Genomic DNA, 21,402 nt, shown 5'->3' with positions numbered 1-21,402 from the left:
CACATGATGCAGGTCGAACAACCTAAAGTCACCAAAGCCAGGCTGCCGCTAAACAGAGCGAATGGGGCCACCTGTTTGCTCTAGAGACCGGCCGTGTTTGCATGCGAGTCCCTCGCCGACAACAGATGGCGCATACAACGCCCTCCGGCGTCGACGCCGCGTTCAGTTCTTGATTCGTTGATCACAACGCCGACGATTACGTGTGTTCGTGATGAGCGGCCAAACCAAGTAACTACCACTGTCAAGCTCAATAAAACAATAAAACACAGAAGTTACCGCATTTCTAAATTATTCACGATAAAATTGCACAATAATGTATACGCTACCACACGGTCGCATATAATCAGCGATTAAGTCGTGAGCTGCCTTCCTTTTTTCACTGAAGCAAAAAGGTTGTGTCACGTGTGCCAAGGAACTTGTCTGCACGCTACAGATCCACAACACCATCGTCCAGGGTGCCGTCGACATGCTAGGTCATACCGGGTCACCCGCGGAATTATCGCAGTAACAGGCGGCGGGAAAAACGAACATGTATATCCAATGGGCATCTGGGACAGCGCCGCGGGCCGCCACGATCTCGGAAATTCTGTTAGTGTCATTTTTTTTTTCTTTTTTTCGCGGGACGTTACCGCCGCTGCCCACGCCACCGTAACCGGGCAAGTCGATACAGCCAACCTATTTGTCGGTGGTGTGCAGGCCCGACCGACTCCAGCTCGCATTATGGACTAGATTGGCACGCACGAGCGTGATAATAACGATAAAGTTAATATAATCTGATGAAGCAAAGAAAAATTGTGCCAGGGACAGCAGGCGGTTGTTGAGTCAGGAGCGCGAGCGCACCCGTCCCTTTCCCGCCGTGTCCCCTCCTCGGCTGCCATAGGTGCACTGAGTCAGCGGCTCGTCGTTAAGTCACGCGGCAGCGATGGAGGCAGCCGGCGCGGTGCCACTTGCGTGTTTACGCAAACGGCAGATACGAGCGCCCGGAAAAGGGAAAGCGGAGGACAGATCTCGCCGCGGGCACGAACGAGCCGCGGGTGATAACTGAGTCCACATGTGGCACCCGAGCGCTCCGCGCGCGGCGAGGATAGACGAGAGGAAAAGGAGAGCGAACAGCACGGACGCGGAAGTCGGGAACACGCGTCAGCCAGGTGTCTCCGAAGCATCTTGGCACTTTGGCCTTCGCAAATGTCTGCCACAGGTGCGAAGCCACGTCGGACACGCGTTCCCGAGTGCTGCGAACGCGTGCAGTAGGCGCGCGCAACAAGAGCGCGGCGAACAACGTGGCGAGAGTACCGCGGCAGTACTCCACGCACCGACAGAGCTCCGACGCACCTTGGCCCCTTGGCTGCCGCGACCCCATTTTTTGACCGGAAAACGCGTGTCTGCAGCGTCACGGGAAGCTTTCCAGCAATCGCACTCCCCTAGCTAGACACCGTTACACCAAAATAATTTCGAGAATTTTCCTGAGCCCTCCACTACGGCCTCTCATAGCCTGAGTTGCTCTGGGACGTTGAACCCTATAAAACAAACCCTAACCCCGTTTCCGGGAGTGCGAAACCAATGCTGGTGGTACAGAATGAAACGAAAATTACCTCCAACGAGGGGAAACGTAACCGCTGGCAACAGCCGCTCCCTAAAGGCATTCATGCCACAGGCACATAGACTCCATTCGCATGTGTTGGCTCGCGAAAGAACTCCCACCCGACAGCTGGCGCAAGTGGTTTGATTGAAGTATTTTATTCACACAAGCTTGGTCTGAATTAAAGTGACGGGACAAAGGCACTTCTGTTCTATCTAGACCTCACGCAGATTGAACGCGATATTTCACCATTTTGCCCCGAAACCGCTGCTGCAGACGCATCGTCGAGCGCGGAAGACATGTGAATGAATGCCATTCGCCTCGAATGTAACTGTCGGAAATGCTGTGAAATGGCTTCCGTTAAATACAGAAATGTGGAACCGTTTTTATTTGTATAATGATTGCATATTTTATTTCGCAACCAGTAATATCCAGGTTTTTAATTTGGCACTTACAATATTGGGAGATCGGGGATCGTCGGCGGTTTAAAACGGCATGGCCGCGGTATCAGACTAACACGAGAAAAACTGTTCAATGCAGCCAGATTTTGAAACGGCACGGCCGATATCGAGAGGACCCGAGACAAGTTGGTCTATTGTCACCAATTTTTAAAAACGGCTCTTCCGATATAGGGAAGACATAGGACGAACTCGTCCAATGCTGTCAGATCGCGAGGACACAAGACGAACTGGTCCAATGCTACCAATATTTGAGATCGGTGGTACCTACATTGGGATAACATGTGAAACTTGGTCCATCATTGAATGCGTTCTGCACTGGCAAAGCTACACGGGGAAATCGTCAATAATGGGACCACCGTTTGCCGATGTATTTCCGATATTGGACCACTGCCCTGTGCTGCCTGGGCAAAAGAGGACGGGAAAACGCTTCTACGAGTTCTCCGTGTAGGCAATCGCGCAAAACCGAGTTTTCCCACCAATGCCCAGACACCGGCTTGTGACACACAAATGCGTTTTGTAGAGAAGAGCGGAGAAGCACCAAAACTGAAGGACTCCGCTACTGACAATTAAGCCACCGATAAGTCGGTTCGGCACATGGTGCGCGAGCTTCCAAAGCCGCTGTGGGCGGTTGAAAGGATCACGTGAAAACTGCTGCGATGAATCCGTTCTACGCGGACTGCAGTCCTTCAAAATTCACTGCCCGACGATTAACCGCGTGACCAGTTAGTTGGTCATATAGGTGCACCAAAAGTAAAATAGAGCTGTGGCGTCGTTATCTGCATGGCCTCGATTCATCTGATTCCTGGAAACACCGGAACCGGAAATCACTGCCACCTCGGATTATGGAGTTTCCGCCAATCAATCGTAAGTTGGGTACGAACTGAGTGGACCGTGGATTTTAAAGGCTAGGGCTGCGTTAGAACGACAAAAGCTGACATCACATATTCGCTTTGCGGGCCACTGAACCACGGTCCATTGCAAACAATGGAAGAGCAGCTATGATTTCGACGTTCTTTGCCCTTTTATTTATTTTTTTTTTCCCCTGAGAAACTGAAATGCATAAATGGCTTCTCCAATTATCAATGGACGCCTGAGAAGTAAGCTGATGGCCCGTGCCAGGTTAGAGGGAAGACCAACTCTGCTTTCAAGAAGTTCCCTGTCGCTCTGACGGAAAGCTTCTAAAAATCCTTGCCCTCCAAGCCGGCACCGCTCCGGGTGCATATGAAAACAGGCGTCCCAGATCGAAGCAGTCTAGACGGAACTGCGTAAAACTTGACAGAATGACATGGCGATCGCAAACAGGGGCACAACTCGCCACCTTTCTGATAATTCCCTCAAGTCCAACGCAGATCTGCCGCGTTTGATTAGGGTTTGGAGCTTGGCACCATACAGCTCGGGTACGGAGTCCGAGCAGCTGGGATCGAAACCGGCGAGACGCAAAAGGACCCCCTGTGCTGTGCGCTGGCAATGTAAATTCCCTAGATTCCTGGCTGGTGTAAACTAATTCCAGATACGACTTCCCCTCTCTCTCCTCCTTCATCCCTTCCTCCAAAGGTGCAGTTGAACTGTCCACCTAGGAGTTACTGGAGCACACACATGTGCAAAGCGAATACACGTTCCTTAAGCTATGCACAGTCTTTGTCAAAAGTTTATAGCCCAGGGGGTCTGCTTCAAAGGCATGTAGTTGCGCTCCTTTAGCATTCGCAGAAGTCGTCCCCTTTGGAAAGGGTAAAAAAACGAAAAATTCTTTCCTTCAGGAGGTTTAAAACACTCAGAATGCATTACCTATCAGAAACCATGCGCTCTAAACTTTTGGCAAATACTACCAAGCAACAGTGACGCCTTGAAACGAATAACCGAAGTATAGTGCTCTAGAAGATTGGGCAGTGTGTCGACCGCGCCGCGAAATGCATGGGAGCGAGGGGCCGCTTTTGCGATGACGGAGGCGCCGCAGCGCAGAGGGCGCCACCAGCAACTGGTGTGTCAGCCGTCCGGGCGCCCGCGAATGCGCGCTGTGCAGCAGGGTGGATACCGCGCGCACTGTACGTTCTTGTTTGCTTGTGCGTCGTCTCGAGCTATTCGCGACAAGATTTTATAAATATGCCGGTTAATGGGGCTCAGTACTGTTAGCAATCACCTAATTTATTTTCCCTTTTGGCCGTCGGCAACACCTCGCGGAAGCAACATGTACAGGAGCTGGGCTCCGAAGAAAACAGCTTGGAGAGGGCGTACAAATTCAGACTCGCACACCACACTTCACTCGCCGTACAGCTTGCTTTAGCATTCCTGAAGCACCTAATTGACGTCCAGAAATGCACTCGTTTTGAAAAGAGGGCAGTGTGGAGACAGGATGTATGAAGAAGTCAAACATGCAACATGTGCGTTCGAGCGCTGACTAAAGCTGGCCACAGTAACCCCATTATCAAAACAGTCAAGAATAGTATATATTCCGTTGTTTCACGCTCAGACTATGCCGACTACAGTAAGTTACCTGAAGCCACAAGAAAAGTCGGCATTCAGTTCGAATGAATGAAATATGGACTACCCCGCATAGAGGTAGAGACATGAAAAACGAACGACACTAGGTAAACGGCTACTAAATAACTAAACACAATGGGTCAGAAAAGTTGGAAGAAGTGGGAAGTAAAGGATGCACAGAAAAAAAAAAAAAGAAAAGAGACGTGTCGCCTACAAGGGAGGGAGAAAGGATCGAGGCACGCAGCGCCGTGAAAAGAGCGACCGCGAACGTGAACAAACGTTTGAAATTGTCGTGCGGCGCAGCAAACGCACGACGGAGAAGAAAGCAGGCAGCTAAAGACGAAGAAAAATGGAGAAATATGACAGGCAATAAAAAAAAGGGGAAACAATCGAGCTTAAGAACCAAATGGAGGCCTGGGAATCAAGAAGAAAGCACACAAAAAGGCTGCAATCGAACGCGTAGATATAAGCGTCGAAGTTTAAGTCAACAGCTTCGTAAATTTGTACACTAATATAAGAACAAATCATTTTATTTTCTTTCCATAAATTGGAACATTGCTGTAACGGGTATCTTTAAGTACCCAGAGATGCGCGCTATACTTTAGACATTTAATCTCAATGCATTATAGTTTGACAATGACCTAATTGTTCCAGAAAATGTTTTCATTCTAGGTAGTTTTTATTCTGCGTGCTCAAGCAACCGGTAATATGTAAGTCACTGACCCCAGAAGATCGCTCTAGTCCTGTTTTGGTGCACATATAAAGTGAAAAAAAAAAAAAAAAAGAACGATGGAAAATAGAGGACGCAGAGGCTATAGTGTACGCCTAATTCGCTTCCGCTACATAATTCTTCAGCGAAAGAGAGGTTGTGAGGTCGGCACGGTTTTTCGCCACGAACAAAAACTGCGCCATAGGCTCCAAGCTATAGTCGCAATTTGCCCAAAAATTTGGCACGGGTGTGCGATCCTTTTGGACGCCTTTGCACTTGAGATTTTGCAACCTCCATTTAAAATGTGGAGGTTCAAAAATGTTACCTATTAGAGCACCAGAAAGCTCACACTTGAAATAATGAAAGTTCATGTGTTTTTGCGGCTTCGCTTTTGCGAAGTAAGCGAACCAAGACAAGAGTTCTCAAAGGGAAAATAATTGAATTCCCTTGGAGTATTCCACGCGTAATATCAACCTTGTTAACAATTATAGCCCGATTAGTTCTGCAAAGAGTACCCGCGGCAAGTAGCCCGATTATAGTCCGGCAAGCAGTAGTTGGCGAGTTTATTCAGTTGATTTCTCACATTTCCATACAACACACTCGAAGAATAGACACGCATTAGTGTCCGCATCTGAATTCGGCCTTATACTAATTGCATGTGCATTTGGTGCCCGTCACCGTTTTCGCATTTTTCGTTTTCTTTCGGTGCGTGCCAAGAACTGCATCATATCTGCCAATACGACGCGCAATTATAAGTGTTCTTTTTTTTTTTTTTTTGCTCTGTACCATTTGATGCCAATAAAGCGTCCGCTCTCAAGTGCGCATATGAACGTATTCCCTCGTATACGTATATGTGACAGGTTTAATTTTTCATATTTTGTCTGAAGTATTGTCCTAGCTGTACTTGACATTTTTTAAATCTAAACAGCTGGTTCACCCTTTGGTCAGCGGCACGTAAACAAATGTCCGCGATATATATATTTGTTAATCACGAACAGAGAATAAATGCTTGAGTCACGTATATTTTCCTTTTTTTTTTCCTTTTTGCCGCTAAATACCACAGTGCTTTACATTAGAACGGTAATAAATAAATGTGTTTTGCTCGCACACTGTATTTGTAATTTATATAAGCGGTGATTATAGGGCACATAAAGAACACCTATTAAAGAGATATATTACAAATTACTGACGATTTAAGATAAACGTTGTTATGTATTAATAAGCACAAGCAGCAAAATGTAAGCAGGTGTTCGTAAATAAGGTTCGTAAAAAATAAGCTGTTCCTAAGAGACCTTACGAAGCACAAGCTTTGATTCGCATGTATACTGTTATTCTCCGCGTGTTAATAGCGCTCCTCGGCAGTAGCCTTTTTTCCCTTGCTGGAAGAACGAATGCAAAACATCACGCTTCGTTGAAAACATTAAGTACAAGCTCATCTGGACGATTTATGGCTGTCCGCAGGAAGAAATGTTGAAAGAGTTTGAAATAGCGATTAAAACATCGCGCGCTGCTCCGTAGGACTGCCCAAGCGAGCACGGCGTCTCCAGATTAACGTAATGGAATGGTAGGGATGAGTTTAAGCACTTGTAATAAGTAGCCCCTTTTTTAAATATCGCACCATTTGCGCAGCGTGTCAAAATAGCTCCAAAAAGAACCGCACGCCTCGTCTGTACCCCCGCTATCCCCGCGGCCGCTACGCGCCGAGCGGCGAACGTGGCACCCCTGTTGCACGTCGCGCCCTCTCGCGGTAGTCGGTTCCTGTCATCGCAAAAGCGGCCCGCTCTCCGGCGCCGGTCGTCACACTGCCCAATATTCTAGAGCACTATAACCGAAGTTAGTGAGACAGTAAAGACGACTGTTACGGTTGGGCGACAGGAAAAGGCTGTCAAGCATGCTCCCCAAACAACAGGTGCGGCAACGTGTTCTGTACCTTGTTGAGGGCGACAATCCAGAGGGCGCCCTGGGCGGCAGCCTCGGGCACAGGGGATAGGCCCATATGCAGCAGCGTCTGCGGAGAATCCGCCTCCAGCTGCAGCTGGTCGCCATCGCCCCCAACGGCGCTGGTGGGCCGGGCCTGGGGGCGGTAGCCCAACATGACGCCGCTGAGGCCGCCGTCGCTTACTGAGGCTGCCCGCGCTGCGAACAGAAAAGAAACGAAGCACGGTTATAGGAGATTAATTCCCTTCCCTAGCTCCACGTCACCAATATCGGGATAGTTCAAAGGCGGCTGCTAGGAAACGGTAAATAGTAGATAACATATCCGCGTTTGGTGTCCGCGGGTGTGCAGTAAACCATTGTACTCACCGATGTATGACAGTGGAATTAGCGTGCATAAGGGCGGACCCGTTTACAAACATACTAAAACAGTACCTAAAATCACCAAAGCTGCCGTTCCCTAAGACTGCCATTCAGATGTCCCCGACAGGGGAAATTTCCGTCCCGTTCATGACCGCGCGGAGGAGATGGAGGGGAGGGGTGTTCGAGCTCCGCTTTCAACGCCCGTTTTGAAGGGGGCAAAGTACCGGCAGACGAAGAAAGCGATGTCCCATATACTTTTAATTGCGGCAGATAGCACTCGTGTTTCTTAGGGCACGAACCTTCTCAGGAGGACGCAGCTATTTATGCATTGCATGCTCTACGGCGTGCCTCGTAAACCAGCCGCAAGTGACACCGATATTTGCGCCTCTGAGTTTCCAAACATTCTACACTTGCACATACATGAATTCGGATCCGCCCTTTTTGAGGAAAATAACAAACAAAAACAAACGACGACACAGTTATTTGACGGTACCGGCACAGCAGTCACGCACTTCACCCGTGCACACACTGGTGAACTATGTGCCCCAAGAGAGACTTGCAAACGTCAATTGGGTTAAGGAAAACGTTAATGGTTGATAAAAATGCGGACAGCCACCCCACCCCTTCTCTCCATATGACTTGCGTTTTACTTTTTCTTTTTCCGCAGCTTCAGACCAGCTAACTCATTTAACCTCGTTTCCATAAAATTGGTCACCCCACGACGCCGTACTAGGCAATTTGACATTGATGACAGCCAAAAACATGGAAACAGACAAGGGTTATAGGTGCTTACGTCGTTTTGGCTTTCATATAACAGCAATTTCAACAATAGAATCAAGCTGGCGTGTGTGCCATGCTTGCTGGTACTGTACTGTGCATAAATGCGAAAAAGGACATGGAAGGAGCGAGTACTTTTCAATGTATATAGTTCAAGTTCGTTGTATTTCATTTCTTGCACAGGAGGAGTCGGGACTAAACGCTGTGGTAACAGACAAATACCCCCCCCCCCCCCCCTCCTTTACTGAAAATATACTTTCGGCATCACTGCATTATTTGAAGACGTCAAACAATATCGTGCGGCTGCTTGAAAGCTGATGCCGTGACTGACAAAACTCTTCAATTTCCTTCGCAAATACATTAAATAATACCACTTATGTGTGGAACGGAATTAGGATATCTATAAGTATACAACTATTTTGCCTCAGAGGGCTTTTTTTTTTTTAATTCCTTCAAATTTTCCTGTCCATGTAGACACGCCATCAATCTTATGTAAAATAACTTTTCTCCTGTGGCGAAAATAGGCCAGATGCGCCTGGCGTACGTCTACGGTGTTTAAAGTGGTAGAAAGGAACGAACGTCGTCACACTCAAGCCACACACACTATCAACGACTACGATGCGGTCCCCAGCCAAGAAAATTCCAAGCAGGCGCATTTTGTGGCGTTTCTCGATGTCCACATTCACACCCTAGTATAAGGAACGCCTAGGACATGAATTCACAGTGAAGATCACCGTCGCAGCATACCCGAGTAACGATAGCAGTAATTTGTTGACACAAGCGTAAATATATAACAGCCGCGAAGGACGTTCCACGCGCGAGCACATATTTTTTAGACAGCTTCCAAGCTTGAACCTAAAAGCTTGCTCCCCGACTCGTCAAGGTACCCGCCTATGCAATAAATTTGAATCATATCCGCGCTGCGTGAGCACAGCACCCAATAACAGCAGAAAAAGAACGAACGAACGAACTAAAGAAAGAAAGAAAGAAAGAAAGAAAGAAAGAAAGAAAGAAAGAAAGAAAGAAAGAAGGAAAAAAAAAGGAAAGGGACACAATTAAGCTCCGCCGTTATTATGAGCTAGCGTTTCGCACACACGGACGATGTTATCCCTTTTTAATAATTGTAATTTTATTTATCTTTATCTCATTTTATACACCGATACGTACTTAGCATCAGTAAAGATTGGTTTTGCATTATGAGCAGTTGGACACCTTTCAACGCATTCATCGACATATTAGCGTGAAACCATTTTTTTTTTTTTTCCCCACAGTCCTTGATTATTTCCGACATGCGGTGCCGACTACTACTACGCCGATGGCTTTTCGACCGAAAGAGATTGAAAATGACTCCAGGACTTGCCTGCACGAATTAAAACACGCTCAGGGAAATATACAGGCGCTGTGGTCATGGCATCACTGAAAATACTCAGTTTTCCGCCTTTGCCGAGGCTTAAGAAGGAAGTCAAGAGACACTGCCACAAAGGAAAACATAGGGGATACTTTTTCTTTTCGTCTTAATAAATGTGAAACAAGGCATCCTGTTTGTCGTAAAATAAAACGATTCGCCAATGAATCGCAAAGGAACATATGCTGCTTTGGTTGCCAAAAGCTACAACCACCTCGCTTCTAAGCAGATGAGCTAAGAAACATGATAAAAGCTAACGTTACTAACTCAGATTCCATTATACAACAACTCTGGTATCATTGTACCTTGCTGGTGCACGAAATTTGAGCAACCCGGCGCGATAGCGGTACTATTACGAAGCAGCCCGCCGAACGCCTATGGAAGAGTTAATACGTGGAAGGCGTGGGCACGGTGTAAAGGCGCGGAAGGAGAGAACTAGCGCCATCACTCGGCAACAAACCGATACAATCGCGCTTTCACTTCGGCGCGCTTGGCTAGGGGGCGGGACCATCGTGACTCTCAAGGGTAGCTTCCATAAATGATCTCTGTATGCATTCGTACCGATTGAAAGCAAAATTGAATCGCTAAGCAGCATTTTGATTAAAAAGACCAAGCTAGCATTGTCTTATGTCCCAAAAATGCTATCTTAGGTGTTCAAGCTACCGTTTTCAGCTGAGTTTTTGACCTAAGCGCATATAGTAACTGGCTCTGGGAAAGCGGTACGCCAGGATGGCATGGCTTGCCTGACCAGGCTGAAGTATCGCTCAGGTCTCTCCTCAAATCCACGTACTAATCTTTCGCCTTTTACTAAAGATTACCGTGGGGAGGGACACTCCAATGAGCCTATAGGCCAATTTTTGTGGGGCCTCACCCGTTTGGGAGAGGCCTAATTACTAAACCAAAAGAAAGATCCATATGCACTGTATATATCCACACCCAGCTATAATCTATATCTCGCCCACCGTACCTCGCCGGACGCCACGTCCGGTAAGATTTGTAACCCTTCCGAAATTCCATGTATCAGAAACGCAGACGGTTGCATTGTCCATAACGCTTACCGCATTATAATTCGGAAACTGCACTCCAATAAACGCATCTTTGCACAACTATACTTCTTTCAACCTGTCATACGCAGATCATGGGAGAAAAAAAGCAAAAAAAACGTTGCAATTTAAAATAGAGATTTTGTTTCATCCTTCAACACAGTCTGTGCTACTCCATTTCATACATCAAGTGTAATGTACACTACCAAAGCTAGAGCTCTTGTTTGCGCTTTTGACGAGAGGAAATATCTGCTTTGTCTGCAAGCTTAATACATCTTACATTTGCCATCATATTCCTAAAAAGCACCTTTTTAGGAGAAAGGATCGGATTCGGTGAATTTGTATGTTTGGTTTGTCGTTTTCTTTCGTGCCGCGTTTTCGCTGCCCCGAAACCCTGCCAGCGGTGCCCTCTGCGCTATTCACTGTATCCACGCTAGCCCCCCCATCCGCGCTGCGCAACGCAGCGACCTCGACTGCCTCTTCGAAGAGGATTTTTTCTATAAGATCCGCACTGCGAAGATGTCCAAGACCGCGAAACAAGTTATTGCATACGTGCATGCTCGGAATAGAGCCCGTTTTCGCAGAAACCACTCGGCTACAAAATGAGCGCGTAGTGATGTATATATATATATTTTTTATTATTTGCGGACAACCTGCGTAGCTTTCGCTGCGTTGCACCTGACGTATGAAACGGAGTATAGAAGATTTAACTCCGCACTGTACGCAGGTGAGAAGTGTGCAAATCCCAATGTTAACACATACCTGTAAGCGCCTTGCCCCTGTCTGCCACAACTCGCCTCTGCCGTAGCTCAACTTCTGATTTACTTTCAATAGTGTATTATATATTCTGTTCGTAATTTAAGCCAAGGTAATAATGAAATAAAAATGATGAGGCAACACACAATGTGAAGCACAGCCAAGCCCATAAATCACACAAAACAAGTACAAGGCATGACATTCAGTGGTAAACACATGGTTGAAATATTTTTTTCCTGGCCTTTTTTTTTTCTTTTTTTTTTTTTTCCCTGCTCCGTTTTTCCACTGGAAGTCTGCGATGGTGTGGATTTTTTGGTTTGTGGCTAAGGGGAAATGTAGTAGTTTCCGTCAGGAGTACTGCTGCAAATGTAGCATAAAGTTAGCAACAATTATTTTCATGTTTGCTCTAGTAGTTCATGTGGTCTTCTCTCTAATGATTGTTTCTAACTTCTCACTGACGTTACCTGCAGCAATCTTCACAGTTTCTTGCAAAGCAACACTGTACACTGTGTGCACATGGAAAAGAAAATGCAAGAATGTATGCAGCCTGACAGTTTTAGCCACAACCTACTAGAAAGCCTTTTCTGTTAGGTTATATTGAATACTCAAGTATCAGACAAATATGGCAGACAAGGTTTCAAAGCCCTTGCAGACAAACATATGCATACTTAGAAATATGAAATGAATAAAGGCAGACACTTTACAATTCCTAAACTATAATTACAAAGTTGTATGTTCACATTTAATCTCCTGACCCCGTAACATAACAAACACAGCTTACGTATCTGTCTGGACTATCTTTTCTACCAGCACATAAGTTTTTCTTTCCACTGCTTTTAAATGTTTTTTTCTAAACAGCTCAGAAGTTGAGCTACAGCAGAGGTTGGACAGGAGTTGTGGCAGACAGTGGCAAGGTACTTGCAGATATGTGTTAATGTTGAGATTTGCACACTTATTTTCACGTGCTTACAGGACGGAGTTAGGGCATTACGTTAAATCAATGTACTGTCATTTTTTGTCAGTCTAGCTTGGTAGTTATACTGAAGTACAGAACATATTTTGTTACATCATAATTCACACGTTGGTTTGAGACATTAAACCCGACATTTTACAATTCATAAAGCTGTGCAATTGTAGCTATGCTGCAATAGCAGACAAACAAATTCTTGATCCCCCATAACGGCAATGAATGCCACAGCTAATCATCACGCAAGTGACTTATCCGCCATGCTTCTGGTACCTCCACTTATTCAGATAGCACCCCAGTAAACACATGGTTGAACAGGCATTTTTCAATGAGCAAAAATAACTTTTCACTGAAAAAGAGTGACGTCAAATCAGATTTCTGAATATAAAAAAGAAACTAAGAAAACAAAGATCAACAAGCTGTTTGGACATCAGAAAACTTATTCTGGAATCTGTCTTACAATATGAAAATTTTAAGAAGCATTTCATTCTGGGTGCATATGCCACTATCCTAATTAGTTTCAACTTTCCTAACAAACGTCCTGGCAGCTGACCAAGCATAACAAGCTCTTCTGTCCTGTGAAATTCTATAATTCTATATTCCATAATTTCAGCATAGTTTTTTTTCCCTTGCTTCTCACATTATATTTGTTGTAAAAGACTTTATTTTTACTTTGTACAATTGCTGTTGCCACTGCTGCCTCCTAACTCATTCCAATTATTTCAGGAGGTCCCAGTACAGTATTTTGTTTTTTAACTATGGGACCTCCTTCTGTATTTATTATGTATGCCATATTATGTGCACACAATAAACATGAACTTGAAAAATCACTTCAGGCATATTGTGCACCAAAGTACACAATTTTTGGCCAGATCCTCATCCTCTATTAACGTGAAAAATATCTGCGTCAAGACATGCAGTTTGGTTTCAGCTGTTGTTTCACAAATGAGCAGGGTGCCATAAGCCACAAACTAGCACCTTAAGCTCATCCTCAATATCTTCACACATGGTGATAAAAAAAAATAAAGCATCTTTGTAAAAGCAGAAAAAAAAAAAAGAAATCTACACTGTGACAGTTACCCACAGTGGGCGTAGCTACAAGTTTTTTTCTACAGGGAGCTGACGCTGCTGCGTGGTTATTGAGTTACGTGCCACGAGCTACTTGCCACCTCTTAACTACAGCATAAATGCTGCGTGCTGGGATGCAAGGGCTGCATGGAAGAATGATACCTCCAGAGGCTTTCATTCCATTGAATATCCTGCACATGTATTGTTTCAAACAAAAATCCTTTGTTTAATTTAGCAAATGCAGAACTGAAAATACATCACAGCCGGTTTCCCAGGCATGCAATTAAAACGTTAGTTAGAATGCGTAGCCTGCCTGACGGAGGACCCATAGATGAAAAGGCTACCAGTGGTTCTCTCCAGTGTGAATATATAGCACTGATTATAATATAGCATTTGCAAACTAAGGAACTGAGATGTTAAGAACAGACAGACTTTCAGCACACCACTTCGACAGGCTTTCCCCTAGAGCATCAACAGTACCCCAAAACATTGAGATTCAGTGCAAACAAGGGCACCGAGAGAAGCTCCTTTTTTGCACCTCCTCGTCTGATGGCAGTCTCAGAAAGGCGTCAGAAGAGGTTGGACTGCGGATGCTGCGCATGTGGCATCAAGCTCCCGCCTGTTTTCTTTTTTCCTCCACGCATCAGACCTTGCTGCATGCCTTGTCAGCTTGTCTGATAGCGGGCTTGCCTCGTTTGTATAGTGCGATGTACGACTTTAGAAAACTCAATGCACTTTTTTCGTTTAATGGCATCAGCATGTCTTTTTGAGTGTGAAAATAGCATAGACAAAGTCAACATTCATTCCCGGTGCTGGTGGTTGTTTTGGTCTCCGGTGTGTGACAGCAAGAACAAATTCTGTGGGGGCTTTTGCCCCATAAGCCTTTCCCTGGGCTATGCCCCTGGTTATCCACAATGAGAATGTCTCATCCACAGTGCATGGCTTTGTTGCAAGCAAACAAAAAAAAAAAAAAATGAATTTGGTTGTGTCACAGTGCTATACACAGGAAGGAAGAAAACAAGGCTTAGGCTCAGAGCCCCATGTTATCTTTGTAGGGCTCGCACAATAACCCTTCACTGCGCTCTCTGCTGATGCAACTACACCCCTACAGAAGCGAAGAACAATGCCTTCCACTGCACCTGCCAAAAGCAGTGCTTCAGTGAAAAGCTTTCCCGCTAGGATGCATTTCGCCGAGATTGACCCGTAAAAATTAATACACAAAAATTTGCACCCCAAATAACAACTTATCACACGTCACTCTGCTCTCAAAAGGAGAACTCAAAGCCAAGTAATCGGCCCAACACATGCAAATCTACCTGAAATGCCCAATCAAATGGTCCCACGAACTGTGCCCTAAAAGTTTGTTAAATAAAGTAATAAAAATTCTTAGAATTGACTGGCCCAGGTCACTGTGAATACATACTCTTGAACAAAGTAGGAATTCTGCAGCTTGCCTTTGAGCGAGGCAAGCAGCGAGACCACCTTGCTTATGCATGATGTATCAAAAGTACAAAACAATTTTGTGTACTAAAGCCAACCTTTGACTTTGAGGCAAATATAGTGGAAAGCTTTGGGGCGAAACTGATCTTGTGCTGCCAGAAACCCAGTACACAGGCATTTAATTTGTGGGGATTCACACGAATCGCTTGCCCCCTTTATAACGGCAGCGTGTAATTTGCGCTCTGTTAGGGAGGTTGATGGAGGAGAGGGCACACTGGCCACCCCCACTGCTTACCAGTCTCCCACAGCGACGCTGCTGCGGGTTACCCTCTCTCATCCCAGCATAACAAGACCTTCTCTTCCCGGTCTGAGACGAAGAGCGCGACTGTCGCACCTCTCTCGGGGTCTTCGGCGGTTGAGCACACACGCCCGCGGTTCTCTTTTTTCGCCAGGGAGACCGTGGCTGTCACCGAGTCGCCCGGTCCCCTTACGCACCTACCGCAATGGGCCGTGAGCGTGAAGCCACGTCAGGTGAGCAGAACGCTCCCCTCACCTCCTAGCCTGTGCTTCCCCTTTTGGTGGGTTGCTTCACCCCTGTATCCAAGCAGGACATTCGCTCGCTACGGCGGTTGCATTTGAGTGTTCTCTTGCTGTGTACTTGAGCACAATAAATCTTATTCAAGTATGTAACTCGGGTTTTGTCCCCTCAGGCCTGAGCCCGCCGCAGTGGTAACTTCTTGCACCGCAGGTTGGGGGTCACAGATCTGTCTGTTAGTGCTGGCACGCCGGGGTTAGAAGGCAACTGTAGCGGCTATCCCCCCTGTGGCGCATTATTTCAAGAAATAACCCCCATAAATTTCAAACCGAACAAAGCATGACTGTGGCGGCTAGGGTCGGCTTACAGACTTGTGCTGTCACCACAGAGTATGCAAATCGCTGCGCGAAAGGGAGTGGAACTATAAACAAGAATGTGGTCACTAACGAATAGTCGACTGATTCAAGAATTAACAAAGCATTTTCAACAGTGAAAACTGGTCATTGTGAAGACAAGAAAATAATGTAACAGTCCACATCATATACATGTGACATAGTCACAGTGGTGTAAAACCTTGTGTTCTTGTATGACAGTCATGTTGTCATGTGGCTGGCTGCTCGTAGCATAGGCTTGTACCATACACTAAACCTAAATTACCAAGTTCACAAGTCATGTTGTCATGTACTGGCTGTTCACAGCATGTGCATGCACTATGCACTAAACTTACCAAGTTCAAAAGGAGAATGGAGGAGCTGTGACATACAGCTATGAAACTATGATGCATGTCAAACTGAATCTATCCAAATGGACAAATGAGTCAATCGTGACTTGACACGCTCATTTCTTCGAGAAACCAAAATCCAAAAATAAGTAACAAATTATTTTGGATATGCCCATGTCAATTTTGTGGTTCTTATAGTACACCATATGCAAGATTGAATCACGGTCACAGCGGCTGCTTTTCGATGGAGGTGGAAATCAGGGCAAACGTGTGCTGTGCGATGTTAGTGCACTTTAAAAAATCCAGGTAGTCGAAATTTCCGGAGCTTTCCACTACGGCATCTCTAATAGCTTGAGTCGCTTTTAAATGTTAAATCACGAAAACCAAATCAAACCTTAGGAAACTATGCCATTTAGCACAGTGAAAATGAAGAAGCACATATCAAACCCTAAAGTTTCCTGCAACTGTCCAACACGGCACAGCCATATGTCCTTTAATCCTGCAGCCATCATCACAGGCCTAATATATATAAGGTGTCAAAAAGTTGAGACTATCTACATTTACAAGGAAGTGAAATATTTACTCACCTGCATTTGTACATTATCAGATTCAAAATACTGCACCTGCACAGCAATACAGTGGTCTCCACAGTATCGGTACTGCTCGAATCTGTCCACAGCCTTGTTTATGAAGCGTGTCAAGCACATCCTACAATTCACACTAAATCTCCATAGTGGTGTCAAGACAACAACCTTTGAGCTACGTGTTCATCTGGTGAAGTAGGGTAGGTGCAGAATTGAGATAATGTTTCAGGCTCTGAACTCACATGTGAGGAGGGCTTGGTTACAGGTTGCATTGACATTGCAGAGAATCCAGTCTTTTGCATGCGCCACAGATGCAGTCACTTCCACCAAGTGTCACCCCTCACGAGCCTTGAAGAGCATTTGCAGTTACACTGGCTACTGACAACCTGGCCAAGGGGAACAAATTTTTGATGCACAATGCTGCGAATGATGAAGAAGACTAAGCCAAACTTGGTCAAGCTGCGGACCTGCCTATTTTTGGTCACAGCGGCCGTGAGCTCTTTCTTTGACTGTGAAGACTACTGTTTCGTCTCAAGGTCTTATCCATAAACCCAAGTCTTGACACCAGTAATAATACTCGGCAAAAAAGATGGTCATCACTGGAGAACAGACTGAATTCTTGGCCAATGGAGTATATCTTCTGTTCCTGGGTCAGCAGTCTGGCAACGAACCTGGTAGCAACATGCCGCAAGTTTGAATTAGGTGTGAAGAATGCCCACACCGTTCCGTACGACACGTTGGCAATGATAGTAATACTGTGGATTGTTCTCCGATGATGCCCATAAGCACATTAATGATCTGTCTGACCTTTCATCATTTGTCATGATATTGTTACGGGGTAACAAGCCAATGAACATAGAGAACAGAGAAAGAGTAGATGGCCCATGACTGTGAAATGATTTAATGAATCGAGGAGAGCCTAGCGTGAGTGCTCCTGCCCGCGCCACTGCCCGCTTCTTCCTCGTTCGTAACATTACCCGGGGCCACCAAGCAATCGTCCCGATTGTGGACGAAGAAGTTTGTCGATGTCAATGAGATCCATGGCATAACGGTGGGCATGAATGGATGGCTGAAGAAGAGGAGGAGGAAAGAAGAAGACAATGGCTTGCCATCAAGATGATTCTTGATGAAGCCTAGCCCAACACACTTTTGGGCCACAGGTCACCAAGACCCAATGATGGAGGCCGAGGCACGCACTGCATGGAATGGGCAGGGGTGATGTCTTCGAGTGTAGCGGTGTCCTGGGTCGTGGGGTCTTTGGTCCTTAAGGCCTTTGGTCAGCCCATCGGGTTCATATGGTGTCTCATCTCTGGTGGCTCTCTCATCGTGTCTTGCGGTTGCGTGGGTGGTGTCTCATGCCAGTCTCTCTTTCATCGTGCCTTGTAGTCGGGGTGAGAGGATGGAGCGAAGGAACGTGTAGCGAGGTCGCTTCGGGTCCAGCAGGCTGGGGACCAGCCAAGTGATGCAAACAGCGCAAGAAGACGCAGGGTGCCGAAACTCCGGGCCAGGATGAGGAGAGATGAATTACCCAGCACATCCAACCAAATGGGGTGGCAAGCCGATGCACAAAGAGAACAGAGAAAGAGAAGATAGCCCATGACTGTGAGATGTGAATCGATGCGAGCCTAGCACGACCATTCCAGCCCACACCACCAGACCGCTTCTTCCTCGTCCGTAATATTCTGCCACTCCTGAGCTGTTAGTGCCACCCTAACACCTTGCATGACTCACTGCAGCATCACCGCAAACTTGCAAAATCGTTGAAAAAATCTCAGTGGCAGATTTGCAGAGCACCACGTTTGATCTTTGTTCTAACATACTGTGCATGATGAAATCACTGACATGGTTACACACATGGTCAGAACAACAATGACCACACAGCTCCTGATGTACACTGGATGGTGTCTATCAACAAGCCAGCTTATGAAGGTCAGTGTTCTCTGTGACTGCATGTGCAGCCTTAAGCTGCTCCCTGTCGCTGTGTTACAAAACAAGTCTTGAAACTTTATAACACAACTTCATATTTAATCGATAATGTGGCACTTTGCTGAGAAAGTCCTCGTTTTCAACGAGGCCATGCTAATATTAAACCCTGCCACTCATCCTACAGCAAGGGTGGTGCCTTTGCACTTCATGGAAGCATTGCCACTCACAACACCAGGGTCTTCAGTCCTGCTGGAATTCATCTCAGAGAAAGTATAATTACAGTAACAATGTTCCTTAAAACATAGGCGAGTTCACTGGGTTAGTTTCTTAGAGCGGAGAATATTGGCAAATTACTGCTTCCATAACAACCACCAAGTCCCATTGTGCCCTATTGATTCCGGCATACTACTGCATACTTTGCATTATGTCTTCTTCTCTGGCAGTACACTGCGACTTGTAATACTTGGTGCTTAAAAAAGCAGCTGGCAGTAAAAGCCCTCTAAAAGTGTAGTAGTGCTTTGGGCAAAGCGCTATTCTATACTGTCGCACTGACTTTTAAGCAGTGCTAAACAAGGCCATTCAAATATCATATTTAATTTCTAAGTTAGAGTTATGCCCATATATATATATAAACTGTAGTGTGGTAATCTTCATTGTCATAGCCACTGACATGCGTCGCGTGCTGCCGCTCTCAAAAACGAAGAAGTTGGTCGGTTAAGTATAAGCCTTCAAAAACCTTTTAACACTCTTCATAATGTTGAACGCGCCTGTGTAAGTGTCCACGGCTCTTTCTCTGGATTGAAGCAGGTCCGACCTTGTTGTATCAGCGGTTAGAATCTCTCCACGGCCTTAGTGCCGAGGGCATGCGCTCTGCGGCGATATTGTGGGGGAGTGCCGTTTAACCCGTCGTATTATCGCCGAATTTCCGTGCAATGCGGGGAAGCGGTGATTTTAGGGCATCAATCGAGAGCTCGTAGCGTCGCAGATATGGTATTGAAACTTGAAACAAAGAACGTTATCTCACTCCTCTCTCAGCCTTTGTGTATGAACTTCATTGAAGATCCCACCCCGAGACGCTGCAAGCACACGTTTTCCCACAGAGGCTGTCCAAAGTTAATTTGCTGACTGGACAGATAATCGGCAATTAACGCATAGGAACACCTGTGACAAGTTAAGACGTCGTTTCAGGCTGTGACGTTTTTACATGCGTGCCGCTCTTCTGCGGGTCCAGCGGACGCGCCATTAGAAGTGCTTGTCAGGCGCCCAGCGATTATACAGTAAGATGGGGTGGGAAAACTGTGATGAGCAACTTGCGTTTTCTCTAGAAATGACACTCGTCATGGTGCAGAAAAGAGCCTCTCTCTTCTTTATTCTACCCGTGCCTGAGGACGTGGTCTTTTTCTGAAAGGCGTCATGAGTACCGTGCAGTACCTCAAGTTGCTGTCCGTTTACACACTGTGTGCAGGCGACGTGCTGAGCCAGCCTAGGCGACAGTGCCAAGATGACTCCAGTGGACGGTACGGGTGACCTGCTGTGGATACTGGTAGTGGGCTTCATCCTCGCCTTCTTCCTGGCCTTCGGCGTAGGCGCCAACGATGTGGCCAACTCGTTCGGCACATCGGTGGGCGCCAAGGTGCTCACCCTTCGCCAGGCGTGCATTCTGGCCACCATCTTCAAAATCCTCGGAGCCGTCCTCATAGGTGAGTGTATGTGCAGTAGGCAGGGGCTTCTTGCTTTCCGGCTATTCTCCTGCGCGGAGACTGTAGTGTTCCTATATGCACACTACAGTTCTTGCCTGCATGATCTCGATGTCGATGTTGTTGAAATTTTCCTGTATGCTGTTCGAAAGAGTTCAAGCAACGCACCGTGCTCAGTAAAGTTCGTCAATCTTGAATGCATATATATATATATATATATATATATATGAAGGAAAGAAGCCAACAGTCGGCGAGGCCAAGGAAAGCGTAGGGGATGTTACTTTATGTCCTTTTTTTTTTTAAATGTTTACTTGGATAATCAAAGAAATTAGTAAATGCACACATGATGCATAAACCACGTGTGACATCATAGCATAACTTGCATAGACTACGTAGTAAAATGTTCGACGAAAATCCGCCTAGTCAGGCATGGCGATGCAATGAAATGAAGCAGTCACTGACCATATTCGAAAGAAGAAAAGACGTCTTTGCAGCGTAAATTGCAGCAAGCTTTCTTTTATTCACTGCACAAATCTTGTCAAAAGACACCCACTGAAAGCACCTAAGTCAGCTCATCTTTGGCAAGACTTGCCTTGCTGTCCCGGCTGCACGCCCCCTTGCAGCAAGACGGCCAGCAGAGAAATTACAATTGTAGGACTTAATGTACCAATGTAACACATGGGCTGTATTTGAGGAATGCTTGCTCACAGTGCATGAGAGCTCTGGATTAATTTAGACCACCTGGCGCTCAAAATTTGTGCTGACATCGCACACTACACAGACATATTATTCTGCGTTTCGCCTCTATTGAAATGTAGGTGCCAAGCCATGAAGTAGTTGCACAAGCGCCGCCCTTACTATCTCACAGATACTGATTAGCACATAGTCATAAGCGGCCCCATTACACAAAAGACCACCCAAAGTAGGTACAAAGTCCCACTTTAACCAAGCCTCATGA

General features: G+C 46.1%; 2 protein-coding genes and 1 non-coding gene across 3 annotated transcripts in view; 2 read left to right on the top strand and 1 right to left on the bottom strand.

The window, feature by feature from the left end:
* Positions 1-21,402, bottom strand: part of LOC146195316 (zinc finger FYVE domain-containing protein 21-like) — a 47,190-nt gene that overhangs the window by 18,198 nt on the left and 7,590 nt on the right. The window contains exon 5 of the mRNA XM_084597752.1: positions 7,158-7,363. Coding sequence (XP_084453878.1) covers positions 7,158-7,363 — 206 coding nt within the window. The remainder of the gene's footprint in view (positions 1-7,157; positions 7,364-21,402) is intronic.
* Positions 10,468-10,593, top strand: LOC146195318 (U5 spliceosomal RNA). Its single transcript, XR_014706269.1, has one exon. It is a non-coding gene; the product is annotated as a U5 spliceosomal RNA (small nuclear RNA).
* Positions 18,653-21,276, top strand: LOC146195317 (sodium-dependent phosphate transporter 1-A-like). The gene is made up of 3 exons (XM_084595960.1): positions 18,653-18,750; positions 20,213-20,447; positions 21,263-21,276. Exons 2-3 carry the CDS (start codon positions 20,249-20,251, stop codon positions 21,274-21,276), a joined length of 213 nt encoding a protein of 70 aa, XP_084452086.1. The 5' UTR covers positions 18,653-18,750; positions 20,213-20,248.

This window comes from Amblyomma maculatum, chromosome 3 (assembly GCF_055883805.1).
Source record: "Amblyomma maculatum isolate TAMU_Amacu chromosome 3, ASM5588380v1, whole genome shotgun sequence".
Taxonomy (NCBI): Eukaryota; Metazoa; Arthropoda; class Arachnida; order Ixodida; family Ixodidae; genus Amblyomma; species Amblyomma maculatum.
Note: the sequence above shows the minus strand (reverse complement) of the source record. Positions and strands in the feature narration are given on the sequence as shown.

Excerpts from the sequence above, each read along its gene's own strand:
- LOC146195317 (XM_084595960.1), top strand. The coding sequence starts at position 20,249 with ATGACTCCAGTGGACGGTACGGGTGACCTGCTGTGGATACTGGTAGTG.